This window comes from Mus musculus, chromosome 6, assembly GCF_000001635.26.
Source record: "Mus musculus strain C57BL/6J chromosome 6, GRCm38.p6 C57BL/6J".
In the NCBI taxonomy this organism is placed as follows: Eukaryota; Metazoa; Chordata; class Mammalia; order Rodentia; family Muridae; genus Mus; species Mus musculus.
The window spans coordinates 37182863-37205311 of record NC_000072.6 but is presented as its reverse complement, the minus strand read 5'-3'; the positions used below and the strand labels follow the sequence as shown (position 1 = coordinate 37205311).

Sequence of the window (22449 nt, the reverse complement as noted above, 5' to 3'; positions counted from 1 at the left end):
GGTTGTGAGCCACCATGTGGGTGCTGGGAATTAAACCTGGTCCCCTGCAAGAGCAGCCAGGGCTCTTGGCCACCAAAACATCTCTTTTAACCCCTATAGTGATGCATTCTTTTAAAATTTTTTTCATTTATTTGTTTGTTTGCTTACTTGCCTCTTTGTTTATTTGTAACACTGAAGGAAATCTTGTCTGGAGCTTCCAGACTCTACCGAAGGAGACACCTGCTTCTGTAGTCATTTTTGTTTTTAACAAAGGAAAGGTAGCTGCAGCTTTCCGAGTCACTTGGCATGAGACTCCATCATAACATGCTCAGTTATAACTGTGTTCTCAGTGGTGCTCCACACTGGGCCTTACTGTGGGATAAAATGTGATGCTGAGACCAAAATTAACCAGACACAAGACAACCGACTCTCACAAATCAACTGCTAACATCCCTCGTGTTTCACAGAAGGAAAAAGAAAACAAAGATGAGAGAGAGAGAAGAGAAGAAGAGAAGGGGAGAAGAGGAGAAGAGGAGAAGAGGAGAAGAGAAGAAGAGAAGAAGAGAAGAGAAGAAGTGAAGAAGAGGGGAGAAGAGGAGAGAAGAGAGAAGAGGGACGAAGAAAGAAGAAGAGAGAGGAGAGACCCAGGGAGTTGTTCAGAACTCTCTTGGAAGCAGGACATCTGACTTCCTGGTTTTCACTAAATTTAATACAATTCTTCCCTTCTTCAACCAAATTGTTGACGAGGAAGACATATTGAAGTCCTCACCTGAGAATTTACCACAAAGATGTGTTAACTGTGTTCTTAGCTTCCTTCCCAGGAGCGCCCTAGGTCACAACTGTGGGGTTAAGATATTTTTTAAAAGTCAGTTAAGATTTAACCTTTTCCTGGATGTTTTGAGGGACCACTAAGGTTTCTGATAGGATGTTCTGTGGTTTTAGATGGATGTTTAAAGGTGCCTAGATTATCTACAGCAGGGGTGTGGTTGGAGGGAGGGTAGATGGAGCAGAGTGATGAGGGGAAGGGGTTGAAGCTGCCTTTGAGTTGCTGTAGTGGTAAGACTCTGTGGTGTCTTTCCACACAGGAGTCCCAGCCAGCACTAACACAGCAGAAGAAAAGTTGGTAAGCAAACACTAGCACATTTCCATGATCACATCTTCACATGACACAGAGTCCTTCTGAATGAAGATTTACCGACTGAGGAACAATAGTTATCTTTGTGTTCAGATTCAGTGACACAAAGATCCTGTCTTTTCCATTGAGCAGAAATTGTAGGAGCTAGGAGAAGACCGGATGAGGAAGCCGGAAGCTGAGCAAGGCTGTCCACATTCTTTCTGGCTTTTCTAGTCAGCATTCCCTGCTCTGGGCATGGGGCAGGTCTTCTTCAGGAATTTTCTGGTTTTTTAGTGCTAGGAACCAAACCCAGGACCTCATACATTTTAGGCAAGAACTCTACCTCTGAGCTACCTGTTGGAATAGGGGCTTGAAACCAACTACGGACACGTAGTTGACTTTACATTCAACTCGTACATAGAAAGGAATGTGTCTGGCTTTGTGGAATGGGGTTCTTGCATTTAGGATTGAAGTTAAGAAGTGGAAAGTCTTGTTTCCATGGCTTGCCTTGGGCAAGAATGATAAGCACTTGGCCTCGGGCCCCCCACTTTCATTTCCTAAGCACTGATGCTGTTCATCTTTACTCATGAGTCATTCATCATTTAACAAGTTAGGTACCTATTGTATGTCAGGCTTTGTCAGTCACTTGAGATCCAGCAGTGACCTCAAATGAGGAGAGTTCTCCCTTGGGGTTTTTTACAGCTTTGTGTGCCTTATTCAGGGAGCCTGAGACTGGAGGACAGAGCCTGTGGTGGGAAGACCTGAGTTGGATCTACAGCCTACCTAGCAGTTCAGCAACCCTGGGGGTTTCCTGGCCCCATATCTAGTTAGGACCCTCTCCTCTTGTCGCTCTAGGATAGAGGTGTCTTCCCTACCTTGCTGGTACCTGTCTTCTCCCGGCTCTCCTGGTAGAACTTGACCCTGGGGTCTCCTGCTCTAAGCTCTTCTGTTGTCCGTTACAGCCTCCTGCTGGCAGTTGTGAATGACTCCTGCTCTTCTCTGTGCTCTTGGAGCACTGCTCTGGTCTCTGTACCTCTCCAGTCTCTTCAGTCAGCCCCTCCCCCAACCCAAGTCTTCTTGCCAGATACAACTGAATTTGACAGCTCCAGACCCCAGGGATCCTGCCTATTGGCCCATCCACTGAAGAGGACAGCTCCGCTCCTGGCACTGGGACTTGTGGCAGCAGACTTTCCAAGTCTCTGGCTGGGTTAATCACTGCATGCTAATCCCCACATTTAACCACGTTGTGATTGAGCTCCATTCCAGGTTGGGACATAATAATGAAGAAAATCTCATCACAGATCTGACGTTAGCAGTTAGCCATTGGGATGGAATTTGGCTGACCTCAGGGATCCGGACTTCTTATCTTTACTGTCTCCTTAGCTCAAACATTGAGTCTATAAAATTTAATCTTTTTCAGTCTCTTTCTGCCTCGTCTCTCTTCACATCCTCTGCCTGTAATTGCTAGGTGAAGGTTATAAAACCAACTGGTATTTCTTAGGTAGCTCCTACAAAGTTTATGAGAGGTAGGGAAGACCGGAGAGAGTGGGAGAAGACCTTTATAGATCCTGGGTGATGTGAGGGGACTGCTCCCTGGCACCTCTGGCTTGGGGGTCACAAGTAGGTTTTGTGAGTGAAGCCGCCAGTGTCATAGGAACATCTAAGGAGAGAGTTAAAGGATGTCGGGGAGTGCCCAGCTCTCCAGCTCTTTTACAGTTCTGCTCGTCTGTCCTTTTCAGATTTTAGAAGCAGGAATCACTGGTAGTTTGTGCTTTGGAAAGGCAGAATACAGAAACAGCTGTTAGGGTCTATTTTTGTTTCATAAGCTTATTGATAGTAGAACGGCTAAAGCACTGGGATTGTTGCTTGGTTATGTCACTTTTCCCCCCTTTAATGTGGGTGCTGGGGATTGGAACTTGGGTCCTCATTCTTGTGCGACATGTGTTTCACTGATTGAGCCACTTCACCAGCTCCAGGAACAGAGGATTGAAAGTCAGTTTCTGATGACCTTTGTAGCTAGCTTCCTGTGCTATCCTGTAGCTCAGATTCATATTGCTTGTGTTTTACTCTGACCAGAACTGTCTCTAGAAGTTTTTATATGGACCAAAAGCTAAGACAATGCAAATGGCATTATTGATTTCAGAGACTTATATTTTTTTTTCAGCTCATGATGGTTAAGCCTGTATCTTGCCTTGTTATCTTCATGGCTGTAGGATATTCATTTCTGTCCACATAGTTGATGCTCAGGGATAGTGATGGTGGTGGTGGTGAAGAGGAAGAGGAGGAAGATAAGAAGATGAAGAAGAAGAGGAGGAAGGGGAAGAGGAGGAAGAAGAGGAGGAGGAAGGCAAGATGAAGATGAAGAAGAGGAGGAAATGGAGGAGAGTGACCACCATGAGGCCTAGTTTGCATTATTCTGATAATGAGAAGGGAAGACACAATGAGCAATGGTTTGCAGCTCCTCCCAGAGTATTTTATATTCACAGAGCCACAGCATGGACTCAGCTGTAGAGTTCCCTGCCCTGTGTGTTTTGGGCTTAGCCCCATGTTGCCTCATCAGAGGGGACATTTGAAGCCTTTGCATGCTTAGAATCTAGACTCTGCCTGTTCCTGGGCTTTTTTTTTTTTAACCTCTGGGTTACTTCTTCCTAAGATAACTCCCAGTGCACCTCCAGTATGGAGGGATATTTCACAGTGTGACTGGACAAACATGTCTCTGAAAATATCACATGGGACTTGATAATACATGGCTCCATACCTGGGTTCTTCAAGCTCAGCTCACGCTGCCTTGGGGTTAGTAGCCCATCATGTGGTTTAGCTCTTCTTCCGATAGCTGAAGAGGGAAGGCCATGCTGCTTCTCTCCTGAGAGTGCAGGCTCGATTCTGTTCCCCAAGAGCAGATGACTGTGCACCTTCAGCACAATGTCTCAGGACACTTTGGAATGTCAAGGAGTGTCAGTCCTAAATTAGACTGTGACAAAAGCAAAAATTCAAATAACCCCCAACCAAAACACACGGACCAGAACCCTACCTCTGCAAACACAAAGCACTTTGTGCAGCCTTTTCCCGTTATCAGAGCGATAATACGCTGGTCCAAAGTATGCCCTCAGTTACTTCTTTAGATTCAAGTTTTCCAGAAGGGGAAGAAATGTGTGCTGCTTTCCAGCCACATGAATAAAAGCCCATGAAACTCATCCTTTCCATGAGTCAGGCTAGCTCTACCGAAAAGGGGGAAAAATATCATCATTCTGCTCTCTGCAGGGCAGAAACCCACACATGAGTGTTCAACAGCTTCCCACAGTCTGATGTCCTCTCTTACCAGAGGACCCTTACTTAGGTCATAATGAGACACTTTATGGCTCCAAGTCTTTATCTTCCCATGCCTTATATAACAGACTCTGCTGTCTATACAGACTCAGTGTGCACCCGACTGCTGAGATAGGTCGGGTTTATGCACTCCTTTCTTCCTTCCCGGCTTCAGTCCTCCTCCCTGAGAACTTCATTGTCTTTACAACACTGTCGTAGAATCTAGAAGTCTAGATTCTAAGCGTGCAAAGGCTTCAAATGTCCCCTTTGATGAGGCAACATGGGGCTGCATAGGCTGTTTATACTCCTGGGCTTTTGTTCCTGAGTGTGTACTTGTGAGTGTGTACGTGTGCACTCTGCCTTTAGGGTGACTTGGAGATGCACTCGTGTCTTTAGGGGAGAGCAGAGTTTGTCTGGTGCACATGTGACTCCTGGAAGCAGGACTTTGTCTAGACCCTTTCCACTCCTACCCCCAGGCTCTGACTCTGCAGAGTTGCTCAGAGCGTCTCTGATTCTGCTCCAAGTGCAAAGGGTGCCCAAACTAGGAAGGATCAAAAAGTTGTTTCTTCTCCTTTTTCCCCTTGGATGTAACAGCTCACCCACCCCTGCCACAGCTGACGGAATGGGAATGGCAGAAGGTGGGCGCAGGGGGTGGGGGTGGCAAGAGGATGGCAATCATTAGTTTGGGAACAATCTCTGAGCCAAAGAAATGCCTTTGGCATGTGAGAACAGCACACGTTTGTCTCTTTGCCTCCTTGGAAGGAGGTACACTGTAACTCTGACTCAACCTGGGAACTATTTATGGGAGATCATTCTTAAAGACTATTTATTTGATATTGCAATTAGTACTGGCCTGGAGTCACCGTGAGTTGGGTCACTAAGAAATAGCTAACCATGAGGCAAATACAAATTTGAGATAGGAATATTTTTTTTTTTACAAGAATCAGGATTACATGAACACATTGTTTATAGATGAAAGAGCATTATGAAAAACTAGACTTTTGTTGTGAGAGAGTAACCTCTGGTTGGATAGAATGGTAGAATCAAGAACTTTCATCTCTCAATGTGATCTTTGGAATTACCCAATGTTGTGAGCTCATGAGTGTCCACATTTATATGCGTAGGTAGATTACCTTAACCAAGTTACACTTCTGCTCACAAGGGACTGCTGTTCTCTGTGATTCAAATCGATATTTGGAAACAGGTGGTCATGTCTGGCAAGCAGGTTTTGGCATCAGCTCTGCACCTGTGTTTTGTTTAGTCTAATCATTCACGCACAGGTACCCCTGGGAGCAAAGCATTTTGACTTCCAACAGAATTTACTGCAGAAACCACAGCCTCTCACTGATCTGAACTGGAAGGCATCAGTATATAGAAGAGTGAAATATATTCAGACCCAGGAGCTGGGATAAACCTGGGGGACATTGTGGAATTGACTTTCTTCTTGAGATGTGGCTGGTGTTTCCTGTATCTTCTCCTTCCCATCCTCCCCGCCTCCCTTGTTCACCAGTATCTTCTCCAGGTGTTTCAAATGGTCACTGTGAGGTTTGTTTGGAGAAACACCCAACATCCATAAAACTGTGCAGGGATGAACATTGGTATGGTACTGATGTTGATGCAAAAAAAAAAAAAAAATGTGCCTGGCTTTGGCACACTCACATAATTTCCTAGTTAACACTGAGAAGAGGTCTCGGCCAGGCCTTACACATGCGTGGCACCTGCTGTTCTGTCTCTTGTGGTGTTTCTGGTTGAGGGAGAGTCAAGAAAGGAGAGCTAAATGGTTTGCAACAAGTGACAAGTCCTGGCTCAAGGACAGAGTTTTTATTGGCTCAAGTACAGTTGTATCTGTAGGTTCTACATGCACAGATTCAGCTAGCCATGACTCAGAAACTATTCCAGAAATTTAATTTGTCATTTCCTTTGTCATCCTAGACATATAGAGTGTAACTCTTTACATAGCATTTACATGGTATTAGGTATTGTAAGTAATTCATTTGCACATGAGTTAAGTTGTATGTTACACGTAAATACATACTCTTTTTTTAAATAAGGGACTTCAGTATTTATTGGTATTTATGTGAATGTATATATGTGTATGCATGTATATGTGCAAATTCACGTATGCATGGGCATTTGGAGGCCAGAGGACACCCTTGGGCGCTGTCCTCTTTGTTTTTATAGACAAGGCTTCTCCTTTGCCTGGAGCTTGTAGCCATTGAGCCCCAGAATTCTGCCTATTTCTACCTCCCCCATTGCAGATTACCAGCATGTACCACCATGCCCCAACCCTCTTACACTGGTTTTGAGGATTGATCTGTCCACAGATTTTGCTCTTCTAGGGCACCCTAGAATCAATCCCCTGCATGTACCGAGGGGTGACCCCCTTTTGGTAGTTCTTAAAATGATAATGTATTAACCCTTTTCATGGACGAGGAAACTGAGGCAGGGTTTCCCTGTCATTCTCTGTGTTAGAGAATTAGGATTTGGTCCAGAGCCACCTCAAAAGTCTGCCCACCTGTAGCCCTTCTGTAGTACCAGGTAGAGGGATCAGCTTTAACGGCCTCATGACGCACAGAGATAATTTGTGTTTGAGAAAAGTTTACATCTTCGGCCATAGTCTGAGCATGAAGTCACTGACAAGACATAGGTGCTTTCTAGAGCTTTCCCTGATTTGGTATTTGCATGGCTTTTGAACACACATAGAGCAGCTAGGCTCTGTTGGGTCTGGTGGAAGGATGGGGGTGGCCTGAGAAATTTCTAGTTTACATTTCAGGCACGAGGCACCGAGACCGTCTCCCGTTCTGTAGTTTTGAGAAAAAAAATAGAATAACAGTGCTGAACTCCTGGAGACATCTTAACGATTTAATGGGCGACCCGATATACCTGGCGTAGCTGAAATTCTTGCTTGGGGACCAGAGTCTGGAACCACAGGCAGCCAGACTGCCCACCCCTAGAGAGTTTCCTGTGAGTCCGACCTCAATCAGCTTCCAGGAGAAAGAACTGAAGCATGACATCTGGAGTCCGCGCCAGGCAGTGCCGATCGGCTCTCACCTTTTTGACCAGAATCTTGGGAATGCAGTCTAATGTGAGAGACAGAGGAAGCTGCTCTTTCAATCAAAATTAATAAGCCAAGTGTTTTCAATCCCTGAGAATGGGGAGAGCTTTGGCCCAGCTGTGCTGATTTTTAGAGTGTGTGTGTGTGTGTGTGTGTGTGTCTGTGTGTGTGTCTGTGTGTGTCTGTGTGTGTGTGTGTCTGTGTGTGTGTGTCTGTGTGTGTGTGTGTCTGTGTGTGTGTCTGTGTGTGTGTGTGTGTGTGTGTGTGTGTCTGTGTGTGTGTGTCTGTGTGTGTGTGTGTGTGTGTCTGTGTGTGTGTGTCTGTGTGTGTGTGTCTGTGTGTGTGTGTGTCTGTGTCTGTGTGTGTGTGTCTGTGTGTGTGTGTGTGTGTGTGTGTCTGTGTGTGTGTGTATGTGTCTGTGTGTGTGTCTGTGTGTGTGTGTGTGTGTGTGTCTGTGTGTGTGTGTCTGTGTGTGTGTGTGTGTGTGTGGTGCCTGGATTTGCCTGCCATGAAAAGCGGCAATGGGCTTCCTCTTGATCTTTACTCTCAGGTGAGGGTGAGCAAGTAGTGATGTTCTTTGTGGTGGTAAGACAGCTTCCTTTCCCTCCACAACAATGGAAGTTATAGAGCAAAACTGCTGGGAACTACCAGGAACAATTCAACCTGGAGTTGTTCTCCGCAAGAGAGAGACCTCTGTTTCAACCTTCTCTCGACTGCCAGTTTCAGTCTACAAATGGCAAAAATAGAACGGACAGCAGATGGTCACTCTCGTATGCGCTGTTGACAAACAGGAGAGGTAGAAAAGAGGAACTCAGGAGGCATGTGAATAAAAATAGCTGCCTGGAGCCAGTCTGGGAGACAAGAGGCCCTGGGAGGACCCAGCATGCACACTGACAGCACTTTTGATACTGGGCAAAGTCTTTTGTAGCCATTCTCATTGGCCTTCCTGACCATGTTGTGTGTCAGACAGTGGGTTCTGTCTCTCACTGGGGTAAGAGCATGGACTGTATAAGCTGCTCCTGGGAAATAGAGGAGCCAGAGCTGGAGTTCCAGAGGTCCAGGGGTCACCTGCTGGTCCCCCAGGGCCATCCTTTTTTATTCATATGGAGTTTTCAAAGTAGGAGAAAGCTTAGAACTATTTTGTCTGCCTTTTCATTTAGGAATGAATGAGATGAGATCTAGAGGTTCCACGTTCACAGGGTCAAATAGATCCTTGGCCCCAGGTATAAGATGGGTTTTATACAATTAAAACAACAAGAGCAACAACAACAACAAGCCAAACACCGTTGGGGCACATGCCTTGGTAATCTGAAGTGCAGTTGTGAGCAGAAAGAGTTACTGGCGTCTCAGACAGTTTCATAGTGATGTAACAATGTTGTAGACAAAGTGATTTATAAGAGTAACACAGGTATTTTTCACAGTGCTAGGGCTCCAAGCTCCAGTTTCAAGGTGCTAGTGTCTGCTGAGGGTTTGCCTTTTGTAAATGATCTATGTGAGAGGGAAGGAGAGGACTAGGCCTTGCTGAGCTCCCCTTTACAGTAACCCCACTGCCCTGATACCAGATCAGTCACCTGTGAGGCTGCCGTCCGTCCTTGTCCCCTGATTTCTGATTAGAGGCCCCACCTCTCAACACTGTTGCTTGCAACAGGAATTAAGTTTCCAACCTGTGGGCTTTGAGGACATGAACTAGTTGCAGTGCCCTTTCTATTGTAGGGATGTATCTGTGCTGGGGCATGGGGCTGAGGCCGGGCACAAGCTGCTGTAGTTCCTTGCGCCTCTGCTGGTGCTCTGCAAATTGCATTGTGTGTGAAGTGGCTCTGTGTGGTTTTCCCAGTTCATTTAAAATAGATTTGGATGGAAAATATGTCTGAGTGAGGCAGTCAGCTTTCCATTAGGTAGACGAGAGTGTCCATATGTCTACTAATTGCCGTCATTTGGAACAGATCAATCAGACCTGAGGGGTGAGGTGTCTCTGTGGGCTTTTAAAAATAGTTATGGGTAAGAATAATTATTATAAAACCAGACCTGCATGTACTGGTTTGATACCTGATGGGTATTTTCAAAATTACAACAATGAAAAAAGAGATATAATGAAGTCTGACAAACTTCAGGGAGCATATAGCGAATTTAATTTGAAAATGAAAGGACTATTTTTATATTACCCCAAGAGTTGTCCATACAAGACAGAGATGGCTAGTTTGAAGAGCCACAGTAGTACAAGAGGAAATTTACTCTGGCACTCAGAATTTGAAGAGACAATGTAAAATTCATGTTGGTAATTAATGCCCAAAGCTTAACTAAAAATAAATAAATAAATAAATAATAAAAATCCCCACTATATCACTATAAATAAATGCATTTTAATATGGAATTTTATTTTGAAATAAAAAATATAATGTCACTGTGCTATTGCCAAGTAGTAGATAAAGTGAATAATTAATGGTCAATAAAAATAGATCACTCCTTTTTGGTGTGTGTGTGTGCATTTGTGAGTGCATCTGTGTGGAGGTCAGAGGTCGACACTGTGTGTCTTCCTCTCTTGCATTCTGCCATACTTCGAGACAAGGAATCTGCTCAACTGAACTAGATTGGCTGGCCGACAAGCCTCAGCAATCCTGTCTTCAGCAACTCAGCACTAGGATCAAGGTGTGCGTTACCACACTCAGTTTTTAACGGGGATTCTGGGGGATGGAAATCAAGTCAAAGCCAGGTTTGCATGGCAAGTGCTTTAGCAGCTCAGACATCTTCCCCAGTTTTTATGTCCTGCTTTCATAGTGTCTCACCCTTTTCAAAAAAATGTTCTTTGAACATCCCAGGTTCTCCACTGCATATGCCACCACAATGGGAATTTACACATTATTCACAAGGGTTCATTTACCTATGTCTCTTCCAGTAGCTGCGAGTCAGCATGGCCAGGTAGAAGGGTACAGGCTTTGAGGTCTTGCTTCAGATTTTATCTTTGTCGCTTAATAGGCAAACGATGATGGTGGAGTTGCTTAATCTCTTTGTGCTTCATTCAGTGTCAACAAAATGCTAATAAGCACAGAGCATAATTCATGGACTTCAAATTGGATGTATTAGTGAGATAATCCACGTAGACTGACAAGCATTTTGCTTAGAGCACAGAAATCATTAAAAAAAAACAAAAACAAAAACAAAACAAACAAACAAACAAAAAAACGATGCTGGCTGCTCCCACTGTGTACTGTGAGGGATTGACTGTTTTCTCTTATTCCCAGAGCTTCATTGAAAGCTTAGGGCATGTAGACAAAAAAGAAATGTGGAATAGCTCTGTGTCTTCGCAGCTCCAGTGTGCTTAAGCCTCAGATTGCTGGGAGTGTCGTGTGTGAAATGAGGTCCTTTGTGGCCAGAGATTTTCTTCAGTGTGGTGTTTCTATTCTGCTATACTTCGTTAAACTCCAGGCTGATCTGCTTTCACATAAAGACAGCTACCTAGAGCGTCATCAAAAAAATCTGACAGAGAGAGTTTAGACAGAGTTCAAAATGCACTTCAAATAACACCTGGCGAATAAGAGGTGTGATTGGGAGGCGGAAAGTCACCAGTGAGGGGTTCCGAGTTCTAGTCCTACATCTGTCAATAATGAAAGGCAATGTTGTTTGCTAAGATTTAACTCTAAAATTTAAAGCTTAAACTGAGTGTTCTTCATGTGCATTTCTTTTTTTCTTTTTTATTTTTTTTTTGTTTTTTTTTGAGACAGGGTTTCTCTGTGTAGCCCTGGCTGTCCTGGAACTCACTTTGTAGACCAGCCTGGCCTTGAACTCAGAAATCCGCCTGCTTCTGCCTCCCAAGTTCTGGGATTAAAGGTGTACCACCACCGCCTGGCAATCATTTCCTTTATTTACATTTTTCAGTTCTTTTTTCAAATTTCTTAAATATATTGATAGAGACACAGATAGTTTCTGCATGTAATGCTTTTTTTAATATATATATTCAAGAGACTTGTATTATTGTTATGTTTTTAAGTGGAATTTACAATGTACCCTTGGTTGGCCTAGTAGTCATTGTGTAGCCCAAGATGGTCTTAAACTTTTGATACTCTGTGAGTCCTGGGATTATCGCATCATCACACTAGGTGATGCTAATGGAAAGGAATTCCCCCATGAACATCAGTTGTCTTCTAATGTCCTTGTTTTGAAAATTTGTGTATGTTGATTTTTTTACTCTTTAAAAATTCTATTTGTTTTTTGTTGTGTCCATCCAGCAGCTCACATGTTTGGGTTCTAGTCTGGAAAGGCATCTTAGAAACCTGGAAGAGAAGAAGGGCTAGGCAGCAGCGAGATAAAGATGTAGCTAAGACAGTCATTCTGATCAAAGCTCAATTTTACTATTCTGCACGCGTTATGAAGCAGGGGAAGGGGGCCGGATTCCCGCCAAATAATCTTGGGATCCAGTAGCAGGGTGACCACGTGTATGGCTCTGGAACAGTAAAGCAGCAGACTCCAGCAGTGGGCGTGGCAGAACGATTGAGCGGCAAGCTCCACACCTGAGCAAGCAGGTTTCAGGCTGGCGAGGGGAGGATACAGTTTTTGTCATTGTGTTGCTGTGTGTATGAAGTGTGTGTGAGAGACACTGTCGTGGTGCACATGTGGGAGTCAGAGGGACTCTTGGTGGAGTCAGTTTCTGCCTTCCCTCGGCTTCCTGTCAGTTCTGGGGATTGAGCTCACGTAGCCACAGTTTTGCCAGTGAGTACGTTTCTCCGATGAACCGTCTTGTCTGCCTCAGTTTTGTTTTCGTAAACTGAGGCACATTTGAACATTTACAGGTGAATCCTCCCTCTCAGGGTGAGTAGACACAGACCCATCAGAGCGGGGGGACCTTCATTTTTAAAAGCCTGCTGTGTTTCACGTCACCTGGTCAGACTTAGCTCTGATGGTTTTCAGTCTTGAAATCTATTAGCCTTGATTGTTAAAATTTGGTGCAAAGACTCCTTAGACTTCGAATTCTACCTACCCTATAAGAGGTAACAAAGATGTACGCTTACAGCCACTGCCATTGAAGTCAGTAGGGAAAATAATGTAAAGAAATGGTCACTCTGCTTATCTCTCCACCCCCACCCCTGTGTTAACATGGCCTTTGGTCAACTTAATTGAGACTCTGTATCTTATGTTGTGGGCATGCAATAAGGTCCTGATTGAAAAACATCTATTTCCTACCCATTCATTCAGGCCTTTGGAAGCTTGGAGTTTCTGATTAAATTATGTTGTTCTTTATGGTCTGCAGAAGGTCCCACATGGGCATCTCAAGCTCCTTTGCCTCCAGCATTTCTCCTCGATGTTTATTTTGCTTGGGACAAAGGTATTTTGTTAGGTTGTTGTTTGACCTTCTCATATAAAAAGGTTTTAAGTGTGTTTCCATTTAGCTGACCATTTTAGAAGTTAAATTTATTGATTTCTATGTACACTAATGCATTCTCTCATTTATTCTTCCCAGTAACTTGATGGAATAAGAACTGCTATTAATCTCAGTTTTCCTTTAACAAAAAGAAACCACCCAGGAGCTAAATAATTTGGCCACTGTGACAAAGCTAGTACGAAGTTCTTTCATGTCTAAATCTGAAGCTTCAGATCTTTGTCTTAGCTGCTTTTTGCACAAGCTGGACAGGTATTGGATGCTAGATGTACCTCATTTTAAATATTGCAGCTAGTTTTTTGGTCTTTGCACTGTTTGTACTGGTCAGATTGCAGATATGTTAAGACACGGAGTAAGAGATCAGAGCCAAATGAGTTTTGACATCTGGGTTTTCCATTGTTTTGTCTTAGGAGGCATCAGAATGGCCTGAGACAGTGGAAGGGAGGAGAGGTCTGCATGGGTGAAGTTAAGACAGACACACACTGCTATTGTGGAGCTCCATGACAGCAGTGCTCTGGCCATTGACACCCTTGTCAGCCTTTGTTCACTGGTACACACACACACACACACATGTGTGTGTGGGCATGCATGTTCGTGAATGTCAGAAGACAACTTGTGGCTGTTGGTTGGTCCTCTACTTCTAACATGTGGGTCCCAGAGATTGAATTTATGTCAACTAACAACTAGAAAAAAATAAAATAACAACTAAATAACTAAATAAATAAGGGGCTGGAGACATGACTCAGAGGTTAAGAGCACTGACTGTTCTTCTAGAGGTCCTGAGTTCAATCCTCAGCAACTGCATTGTGACTCTCAACCATCTGTAATGGGATCTGATGCCCTCTTCTAGTGTGTCTAAAGACAGCTACAGTGTACTCAAGTACATAAAATAAATAATGGGAGGGAGGGAGTGAAGGAGGGAGGAGAGAGAGAGAGAGCGCGAGAGAGCGAGAGAGAGCAAGAGAGAGACTTGGTCCAGAATAACTGGAGCGAAAGGCTATCCCAAAAGCTGTTGCCTGTATGTGGGATATGTTCTTCTAGCAGGGCTGCCTTGTCTAGCCCTGGTGTGAGAAGCGCCTAGCCTTGCAGAGACTTGAAGTGCCAGGGTAGGTGGATACCCAAGGGGCCCACCCACTGAGCGGAGAAGGAGAGGGTGATAGGGGAAGGATTGTTCAAGGGGTGACTGGGAGGGGGCAGTGAACAGGATGAAAGTGAATAAGGAAAAAACAAAAAAAAAAAAATAGAAAAAGGGAGACTAACAGCTGGTTTTGTTTCCTTTCCAGAATTCTCTTATGCAGTTTGCTCCCCATGCAAACTGATATGTTTTCTTTATAGTGACCAATTTTTGCATTCTCTTCCTTTTGAATCCTATAAACAGAGCTTCCTATTTAATGTTTCTACACCTAACAGGGTTCTCTTAGATCACCAAAACCAGTTAATTTATTGTCCATGAATAGATTTGATTTTATTTTTTTGAAGAAAAAATTGGGGGTGGGGGGGCTGGAGTGATGGTTCTGAAATTATACTGCCCTTGCAAACTGGTGGTTTGAATTGGACAGCAACCATAAGCTCATATATTTGAGACTTAGCCCCTACTTGGTGGGCTGTTTTAGGAAGGACTAAGAGGTGTGTCGCTCTGGGTGAGCTTTGAGGTTTCGAAATCCCATGCCATTCCTGGTTAGTTCCCTGCCTCATGGCTGTTTCGTCAGGATGTAAGTTCTCAGTTATTGCTCTAGTGCCAAGCTCCCTACCCTGATGGCCATGGACTTACCGTCTGAAACTCTGTCTTCTATAAGTTGCTTTGATAATGGTGTTTCTTCGTAGCAATAGAAAAGTAATTAAGACACAGACCCACCTTTGGCTCCCAGCAACCATGTAGGGCAGCTTACAATTTCCTGTAACTATAGCTCCGTGGGGTTCACCATCACCTCTGGCCTCCTCAAGCAGCTGTGCTCCCACATGCACATAGCATCCCTCCCCAAACACAAACACACACATGTAATTACAAATAAAACAAATCTTTGAAAAACAGCACAAACGGCACCAGATGCCTCAGATACATTGTAGGTACATACCAGGTAATGCTGGTAGCTTCAGGGTCCTAGGGAGCAGAAAACAAGCAGCTGGCTGAACAAGAGGGGTGATTTCTTATCCAAGTCTCCCAGGGTAAGTTGAATTGAACCAGCTGGAATAGATTCAAAGAGCTTCAAGTAAGGACACAGAATGGACAAAGCCAGGGATGAGCTGGGTACAGTGGTGGCTCACCCACGTGCTGAAATCCCGGCACCCAGGAGGCAGAGGCAGGCATGTTGCAGCGGGTTCAAGGCTAGCCCAGTCTGCTGCACAGTGAACTCCAAGACAACCTGGACTGCAGAGTGAGATCCTGTTTCAGGAAACAAACAGTGACGCAAACAAGGAATGGGTTAGCTGATGGTTTGTTGAGCAGAAGCAATAGGTGATGTCAGTCACTGAAGCAAAAAAAGCTAAGCTAGGGACCTGAGCAAGATGCACACACAGGGAGAAGTCCCGAGTGCAGTACCAAGGAGACTGGAGTCTATTTTAGGCAACAGGACATGCTGAAAGGTTTTAAATGGGGCAGATGTGTTTTTCCTATAGATTACTGGAGTCATACTGGAAAGGATGGAGTTCAGAGGCAGTAGCTACAGTGGAGGCAGGGGGACGGTGAAGCAGTGTTCACATGATATGAGCTTGAAAGGACAAATGACCTACCTGGGCGGATGGGAAACAAGATATAGATCTTTAGTTATACAGAGGTGTAGACTGACAGGTATGGATGATAAGGGACATGAAAGAGAATAATTGACACGTATTTATTGAACACACACTGTGCCAGACTGGGTAGGGAAGCCTGGAACATCCATGAAGTCTCTCCATGGGAGTGAGGGATCTATTGCTGTTTAAGAAACTGTGCCCCCTGAGCTCAGTGGCTGGGAACAAAACTGAGTATCTCAGGCTTGCAGGTCAGAAAATGAGGAGCTGGACTGGAGATCTCACCTCAGGTTCGCAAGCGATGGTAATCCTGCTGTAAGCTATAGCTTCTGTCCTGTACAGACTTAATGGCTTCTGGGGAATCTGCTTCTAAGATGGATGAGTGTCACTTGTCACAGATGCCAGTCCACAGAGCTCCTTCGGAGGCTGTGGCTGCTTTTCCCAGAGGAAGTAAGTCAATTGTGTAAGTAAATCGTGTAAGAAAGACGACAAAGTAGAAAGTGAGAGTTGTTTGCAAACTTTGGTGTTGAAAAGACTATCTACTGCACTTTGACAGTAATTCCAGCTTATACAAACATGAATGGAAGAATCATATAATGGCACAAATGCCAGGGTGCCGGGATCCATGGGATCTCCCTCTTAGAGGCAGGCTTCCACGCCTGCTTGTGGAGATAATGGCACACTAGGGAGAATCAGAGATACAATTGAAACAGTCAATTTTAGGTGTTTCATGAAGAATCTCACTTTAGACAAAAACTCTTGTCTATTTTTTTCCTATTTTTGTTTTTATTGAAAATAGATTTGTTTCATAGAGTATATTCTGATTTGTTTCCCTTCTCCCATCTCCTCGGAGGTTCTTGCTACCACCTCCCATCCAAACTCACCCCCTTCCTATCTCTCTTTAGAAAACAAACACTTAAAGACTAGTAGGAAAGTGAAATAAAATAGAAACTCAGAGAAGGACAAAAACAAACAGACAGAAGTAAAAAGGGCCAAAGAAAAAGCACAAGAAGCTGACAGGCTCAGAAAGACGGTGTTCGCACACCTAGGAATCCCGTTAAAAACAGAAGCCATAATGTATAAACAAACGCCTGTAAGGCGGAAAAAAATGCCCTGACAAAATGTTAGGTGACTCAGAACCTCCAAGGATGTCACTGAGTTGGTTTTGTGTTGGTCATAGGGCCTGCCTTTAAGAGAGATCTGTATCCAGTGGGAAGAGAACTAATTTCATCTGTGAGGGGTTACACATTGGAGATAGCTTCTGGGTGAGAAATGGGGACCTGTGTCTGTTCTTCCTCTCAGTGCTGTGACCCCATGTGGCACAGAGCTGTGTAGGTCCTATGCATATCGCCATGGTCTCTGTGGGTTCATATGTGTGCTGTCTCTGCTGTGTTTAGAAGGCCCTGGTGTGCCCCATCCCTTCAGCTCTTACAATCTTTCTGCTTCCTCTTCCACAGGGTTCCCTAAAGGTCAAGAGAAGGAATTGATGGAGATACCACACTTAGGACTGAGTTTTCCAAGGTCTGTCACCCTGTCTGGATGTGGGCATCTGTACTTGTTGCCATCCAGCTGGAGAGGGAAGCTTCTCTGATGATGGCTGACCAAGACAATTGCCTGTGTGTATAGCAGAAAGTCATTAGAAGTCGTCTTATGGCTATGTTTCTTTAGTCATAAGAACAGTAGTCCTTGGTATTACCCCAGTCTCTGGCCTATCTAATCTCAGGCTCTTGACTGCCTGTGCAGTGTTGGAGATGGGTTCCATCTCATGGAATGAGCACTGAATCTAGCCAGATATTGATTGGTTACCTCCACTCTTTGTGCCTTGCACTACCACTTCTGGCAGGCAGGTCATCATTGTAGACTGAAGAGTTTGTAGCTGGTTTATGTGCCTCAATGATTCACTAATATAAACAGAAGGAACATTGCCCAGTTCTTCTTCTTCTTTTTATTGGATATTTTCTTTATTTTCATTCCAAATGTTATCCCTGTTCCTGGTTTACCCTCCGAAAAACACCCTCCCCTTATCCCTTCCCTCCTCCCCCCTGCTCACCAACCCACCCACTCCCGTATCCTGGCCCTGCCATTCCCTCACACTTGGGCATAGAGCCTTCACAGGATCAAGGGCCTCTACTCCAACGATGTTGAGCTAGGCTATCCTCTGCTACATATGCACCATGTGTACTCTTTGGTTGGTGGTTTAGTCCCTGGGAGCTGGGGGGGGGGGGCAGTAATGGTTAGTTCATATTGTTGTTCCTCCTATGGGGCTGCAAACCTCTTCAGCACCTTAGGTCTGTTCTCTAGCTCCTTCATTGGGGACCCTATGCTCAGTCCAATAGATGGCTGTGAGCATCCACTTGTGTATTTATCAGGCACTGGCAGAGCCTCTCAGGAGACAGCTATATCAGGCTCCTGTCAGCAAGCACTTGTTGGCATCCATAACAGTGTCTGGGTTTGGTGATTGTAAATGGGATAGATCCCCAGGTGGGGCAGTCTCTGGATTGTCATTTCTTCAATCTCTACTCCACACTGCCTCTGTAACTCCTTCCATGGGTGTTTTGTTTCTCCTTCTAAGAAGGATCGAAGTATCCACATTTTGGTCTTCCTTCTTCTTGAGTTTCATGTGGTTTGTAAATTGTATCTTGGGTATTCCAAGCTTCTGGGCTAATATCCACTTATCAGTGAGTGCCTATCATGTGTGTTCTTTTGTGATTGGGTTACCTTACTCAGGATGATATCCTCTAGATCCATCAATTTGCCTAAGAATTTCATAAATTCATTGTTTTTAATAGCTGAGTAGTACTCCATTGTGTAAATGTACCACATTTTCTATATCCATTCCTCTGCTGAGGGGCATCTGGGTTCTTTCCAGCTTCTGGCTATTATAAATAAGGCTGCTATGAACATGGTGGAGCATGTGTCCCTATTACCAGTTGGGACATCTTCTGGGTATATGCCCAGGAGTGGTATTGCTGTGTCCTCAGGTAGTATTATGTCCAATTTTCTGAGGAACCACCAGACTGACTTCTAGAGTGGTTGTACAAGCTTGCAATCCCACCAACAATGGAGGAGTGTTCCTCTTTCTCCACATCCTCGCCAGCATCTGTTGTCACCTGAGGTTTTGATCTTAGCCATTCTGACTGGTGTGAAGTGGAATCTCAGGGTTGCCTATTTGCGATGGTTAGTGTTGGTTGAGAACTCAGCAGCCCCTGGAATTATCTAGGAGACAACCTTTTGGGCAAACCAATGAGAGATTATTGAGATTGGCTCTGGGCATGCCTGTGAGGGATTATCTTGGTTAGGATAACTGAGGTGGGGAGACCAACCCAGGGTTATGTTCTGGACCAACCAAATGGAGGAAGGTAGCCAATCATGGGTGTTCATTGTTCTCTGCTTCCTGACTGGATGCAATGTGACTAGATGGCTCAATTCTGCTAGAGTCTTCATCGTGGTGGACTGTGCCCTCACATTTCGAGCACATAAATCCTTTCTCTCCTCATGTTGCTTTTGTCAGGGTATTTAATTACAGCAATGGGAAAAGGTGTTAACATAGTATGATCAAGAACATAAGCATCAGAAGTACAGCTGGAGAGGTAGGTTGGGAGAGGTCACCCTTTCCCACGTGTTATAGGAATGCAAGTAATGACCCCTTACTTCCTTAAAACATTGCCCTGCAGCTACTGGTCGCATGAGCTCTGTTGATGCATATCTCTCCTTGTGTTTGTGTGTGTATGTGTGTTGGAGATTCAGTAAAGGTATGGGAAAGCCACGTAACAATGCACTCATAGATGAACGTACCTCAGATGGTAGGTGTGACAGGTGAGGAGCCCAGCCTCCTGTAAGAGCAACATAACCAGACAAAGGAGCAGTACTGGGGTAACTTGCAGCAAACACTCTGGTGGCGCGTTCCAGGCCAGTGCTTACCAGATCCAAGATGAGCTTTCTAAGACTGAAATATACTGGACTGCAGAAAGGTTTAGGGCAGTTAGGGCCACAGGTTCTGCAGTAGTTTCCAGGAGAGGCATTGACAGGACATAGACTGCAGGTGATTCTTACAGCATGTTGTAGTTGTCAGAGACTCTCGGTTTGAATATTTTATTATATCAAATATATCTCACACAAAGCACCCAGGAACTGCATTTAAATCAGTCAAGGTTTTAGTGGCTGAGGATTATATATGAGAGTTCCACTTCATAGATTCCATAATTTTGGCAAAGCCAATCTAGTATATCTTCATTGGTTACCATGAGGCTCCTTGGTAGGAAAGGCATACACAACACATATATGCAAACCTACTTATAGCTGCTTGCGTGTTCTATTGGAGAATGCCAGCCCTATTTGGTGTACAAGTTGCTATTTGCCTAATGGGTGTTAGCGTGATGATTGCCTAGGCAAATGAATTGCTGATACAGATGATAGGTTTTCTCAACAACTATGAGTTTAAACATTTTGAGGCATGCATCATCGGGAGGCAGAAAATATTGCTAAGGCACAAACTCATTGTTATGAATTAAAGATGGCTGAGTTAATTCCCCTGAAGCTTTGGTTTACAAGAGGATTGTCCTGATCAGACAGGAAACAAGATGAATGGGACTGTATGTACGTTTTCATTTGGGGACTCAGCAACTGTGGGGTTAATTTTAGTAGACTCTAGAGGATCAAGTGGGCCAAGTGCCAAATAGAAGATGTGTGTGTGTGTGTGTGTGTGTGTGTGTGTGTGTTGTGAATGTGTGTTGTGTGTGTGTATGTGTTGTGAATGTGTGTTTTGTGTGTGTGTGTGTGTGTGTGTGTGGTGTGTGTGAGTGTATGTATGGTGTGTGTGTATGTATGGTGTGTGTGTTTTGTGAATATGGTGTGTGTGTTTGTGAATGAATGTGTGGTGTGTGTGAGTGTATGTGAGTGTGTGAGAATGTGTGTGTGTGTGGTGTAGTGTGTGAGTTTGTGTGTGTGTGGTGTGAATGTATGGTGTGTGTGAGTGTATGTAAGTGTGAGTATGTGGTGTGCATGTGGTGTGTGAGTGTGTGTATGTTGTGATGTATGTGTAGTGTATGTGTGTTCCTTAGTGATGATGCCAGATTTAAGAAGCGGAGAAATCAAATATGAGTAGTAAATTGTAGAAATCCAGATCAGGTAAGAAGTCGAGGAGAGGAGCTGAGAGAGAGGCGACTCGCAACCTTCTGTAGATACAATTCCAGGGGCTTGAATGACCTTTCCTGACCTTTGTAGGCACCAGGCCTGTGTGTAGTGCACAGACAAACATGGAGGATAAACACTCAGACACATATAATAAAATAAATAGATCTAAGAAAATAAGTATAGTGTAAGGAGAAATGTAAATCAAAACAAGGCCTCATCACCAGAAGGAGGAGGAGGAGGACCGAATTTGAGGAGGGAAAGCTTGTTTTTGGTTTCTTTTCCAGCTGGACATTTAGTGGCAAGGTTTCTGGCTACGCTGGAGCACGTGGCAATGCTGACTACGCTCATGGGAATAGTCGTTATTTTGTTGGGTATCAATCACAGTGATTTCAACCAGTGTGTACATCACCTACAAAGTGCCCAGGAGCTAGGAAAATGTCAAAGCAGCAATGTCCTACCTCTCATAGAACTTATGTTTAAATGGAAGGAGACAGATAATAAATGCATAGGCAAATCTATCGTAAGCCGGATGGTACGGAAACCCTTGAGAATCAGAAGAATGTAGGGAGAAGGCTGAAAGGGGATGCAATACTTCACATAGGATATTTGTGGGAGTAACATTTTGAATAGAGATCCAAAGTTAACACAGGGAAGGCTGGCCAAGGTTGGGGAAGAAGGCTTTGCATAGGGTAGAAATTAGGTGTGACGTCACCAAGGGCAGATAACAGCTTGACAGGGATACTGACTTTTAAAGAGAGACCAGTGGTGCTCAGGTCTGTACATCACCTTTGATTAGAGCTGACCTACCGGATTTACCTTAAATGTAGCCACTGAAGGCTGCTTTGAGAATTCTGAGACTCTAGCTACACCTGTGTCGTTATCACCAAACTGGTTTGAGATAAGAAACACTGCTTTTTACTTTAATAATCAAGCTGACACCAAGAGAAGTTAAGTTACCTGCTCTGGACCAGCTCTGGAGTTTTCCTGTGAACATATTAACCCAGGCTGGACGATTTTAGAGCACATGCAGGTTGCCTAGGAAGAGGGGCAAAGGGACACAGGAAATACTGGGAATGTAAGCATGTTCATTATTTTGATTGTGCTGATGTGTGAAAAACACATGGATGTGTGTGAACACTCTTGGAGATGCATACTTTGAATCTGTGTGGTTTACCATGTGTTATTCATCATACCTTAGAATAACTATAATAAATGTGATTTTTTTTAATGTGAGGAAGGTCTTATATGATTTTTAAAGCCACAAATAATATTGACATTTTTGTGAGATGAATTGGAGTTCTGTTAGAGAGCCAGAGAAAAATGCTATCGAGAAAAGCATTCATAGGAAGCCTAGTGAAAGAAGTGTGGAGAACAAGGTGGGTAGGACATACATGTCAAATAAACAAGACCCAGACGGGAATGTCGATAATGGGAGGAAGAAGAAATCGCTGGGTCATCACAGGTACAGTGTGGTGAGAAGTATACCAGGGTCTCCTAAGTGACAATATAAAATTCTGGAGAGGTGGTGGGCTCTGCAGTTGCAGACACGTGAGGTCGGGGTGTCCGTGAGGCTACAGCGACGACAGCTTATTTCACATGGGGGAGCCTTCCAGTTTAGAGAGAGCTGTGGGCATCAGTGGGTAAGAGGTAGTTGAAGATTCAGGTATGAATGAAGGTGTGGGAAATTTTAAGAGAGAGAGAGAGAGAGAGAGAGAATGTGGCAAAGGAAGGAAATGGAGGGAGGGTGGATCTGGGAGAGAA

At 44.3% G+C, this 22449-nt stretch overlaps 1 protein-coding gene across 18 annotated transcripts in view; it reads left to right on the top strand.

The window, feature by feature from the left end:
* Dgki (diacylglycerol kinase, iota) overlaps nt 1-22449 on the top strand; it is a 463575-nt gene that overhangs the window by 95644 nt on the left and 345482 nt on the right. The window contains exon 1 of one of the 18 annotated variants that reach the window (XM_017321631.2): nt 554-17076. The exons of the other annotated variants lie outside the window; for them this stretch is intronic. Coding sequence (XP_017177120.1) covers nt 17042-17076 — 35 coding nt within the window. The 5' untranslated portion in view covers nt 554-17041. Of the gene's footprint in view, nt 1-553; nt 17077-22449 lie in introns of those variants that run through there. 18 annotated transcript variants of the gene reach the window in all.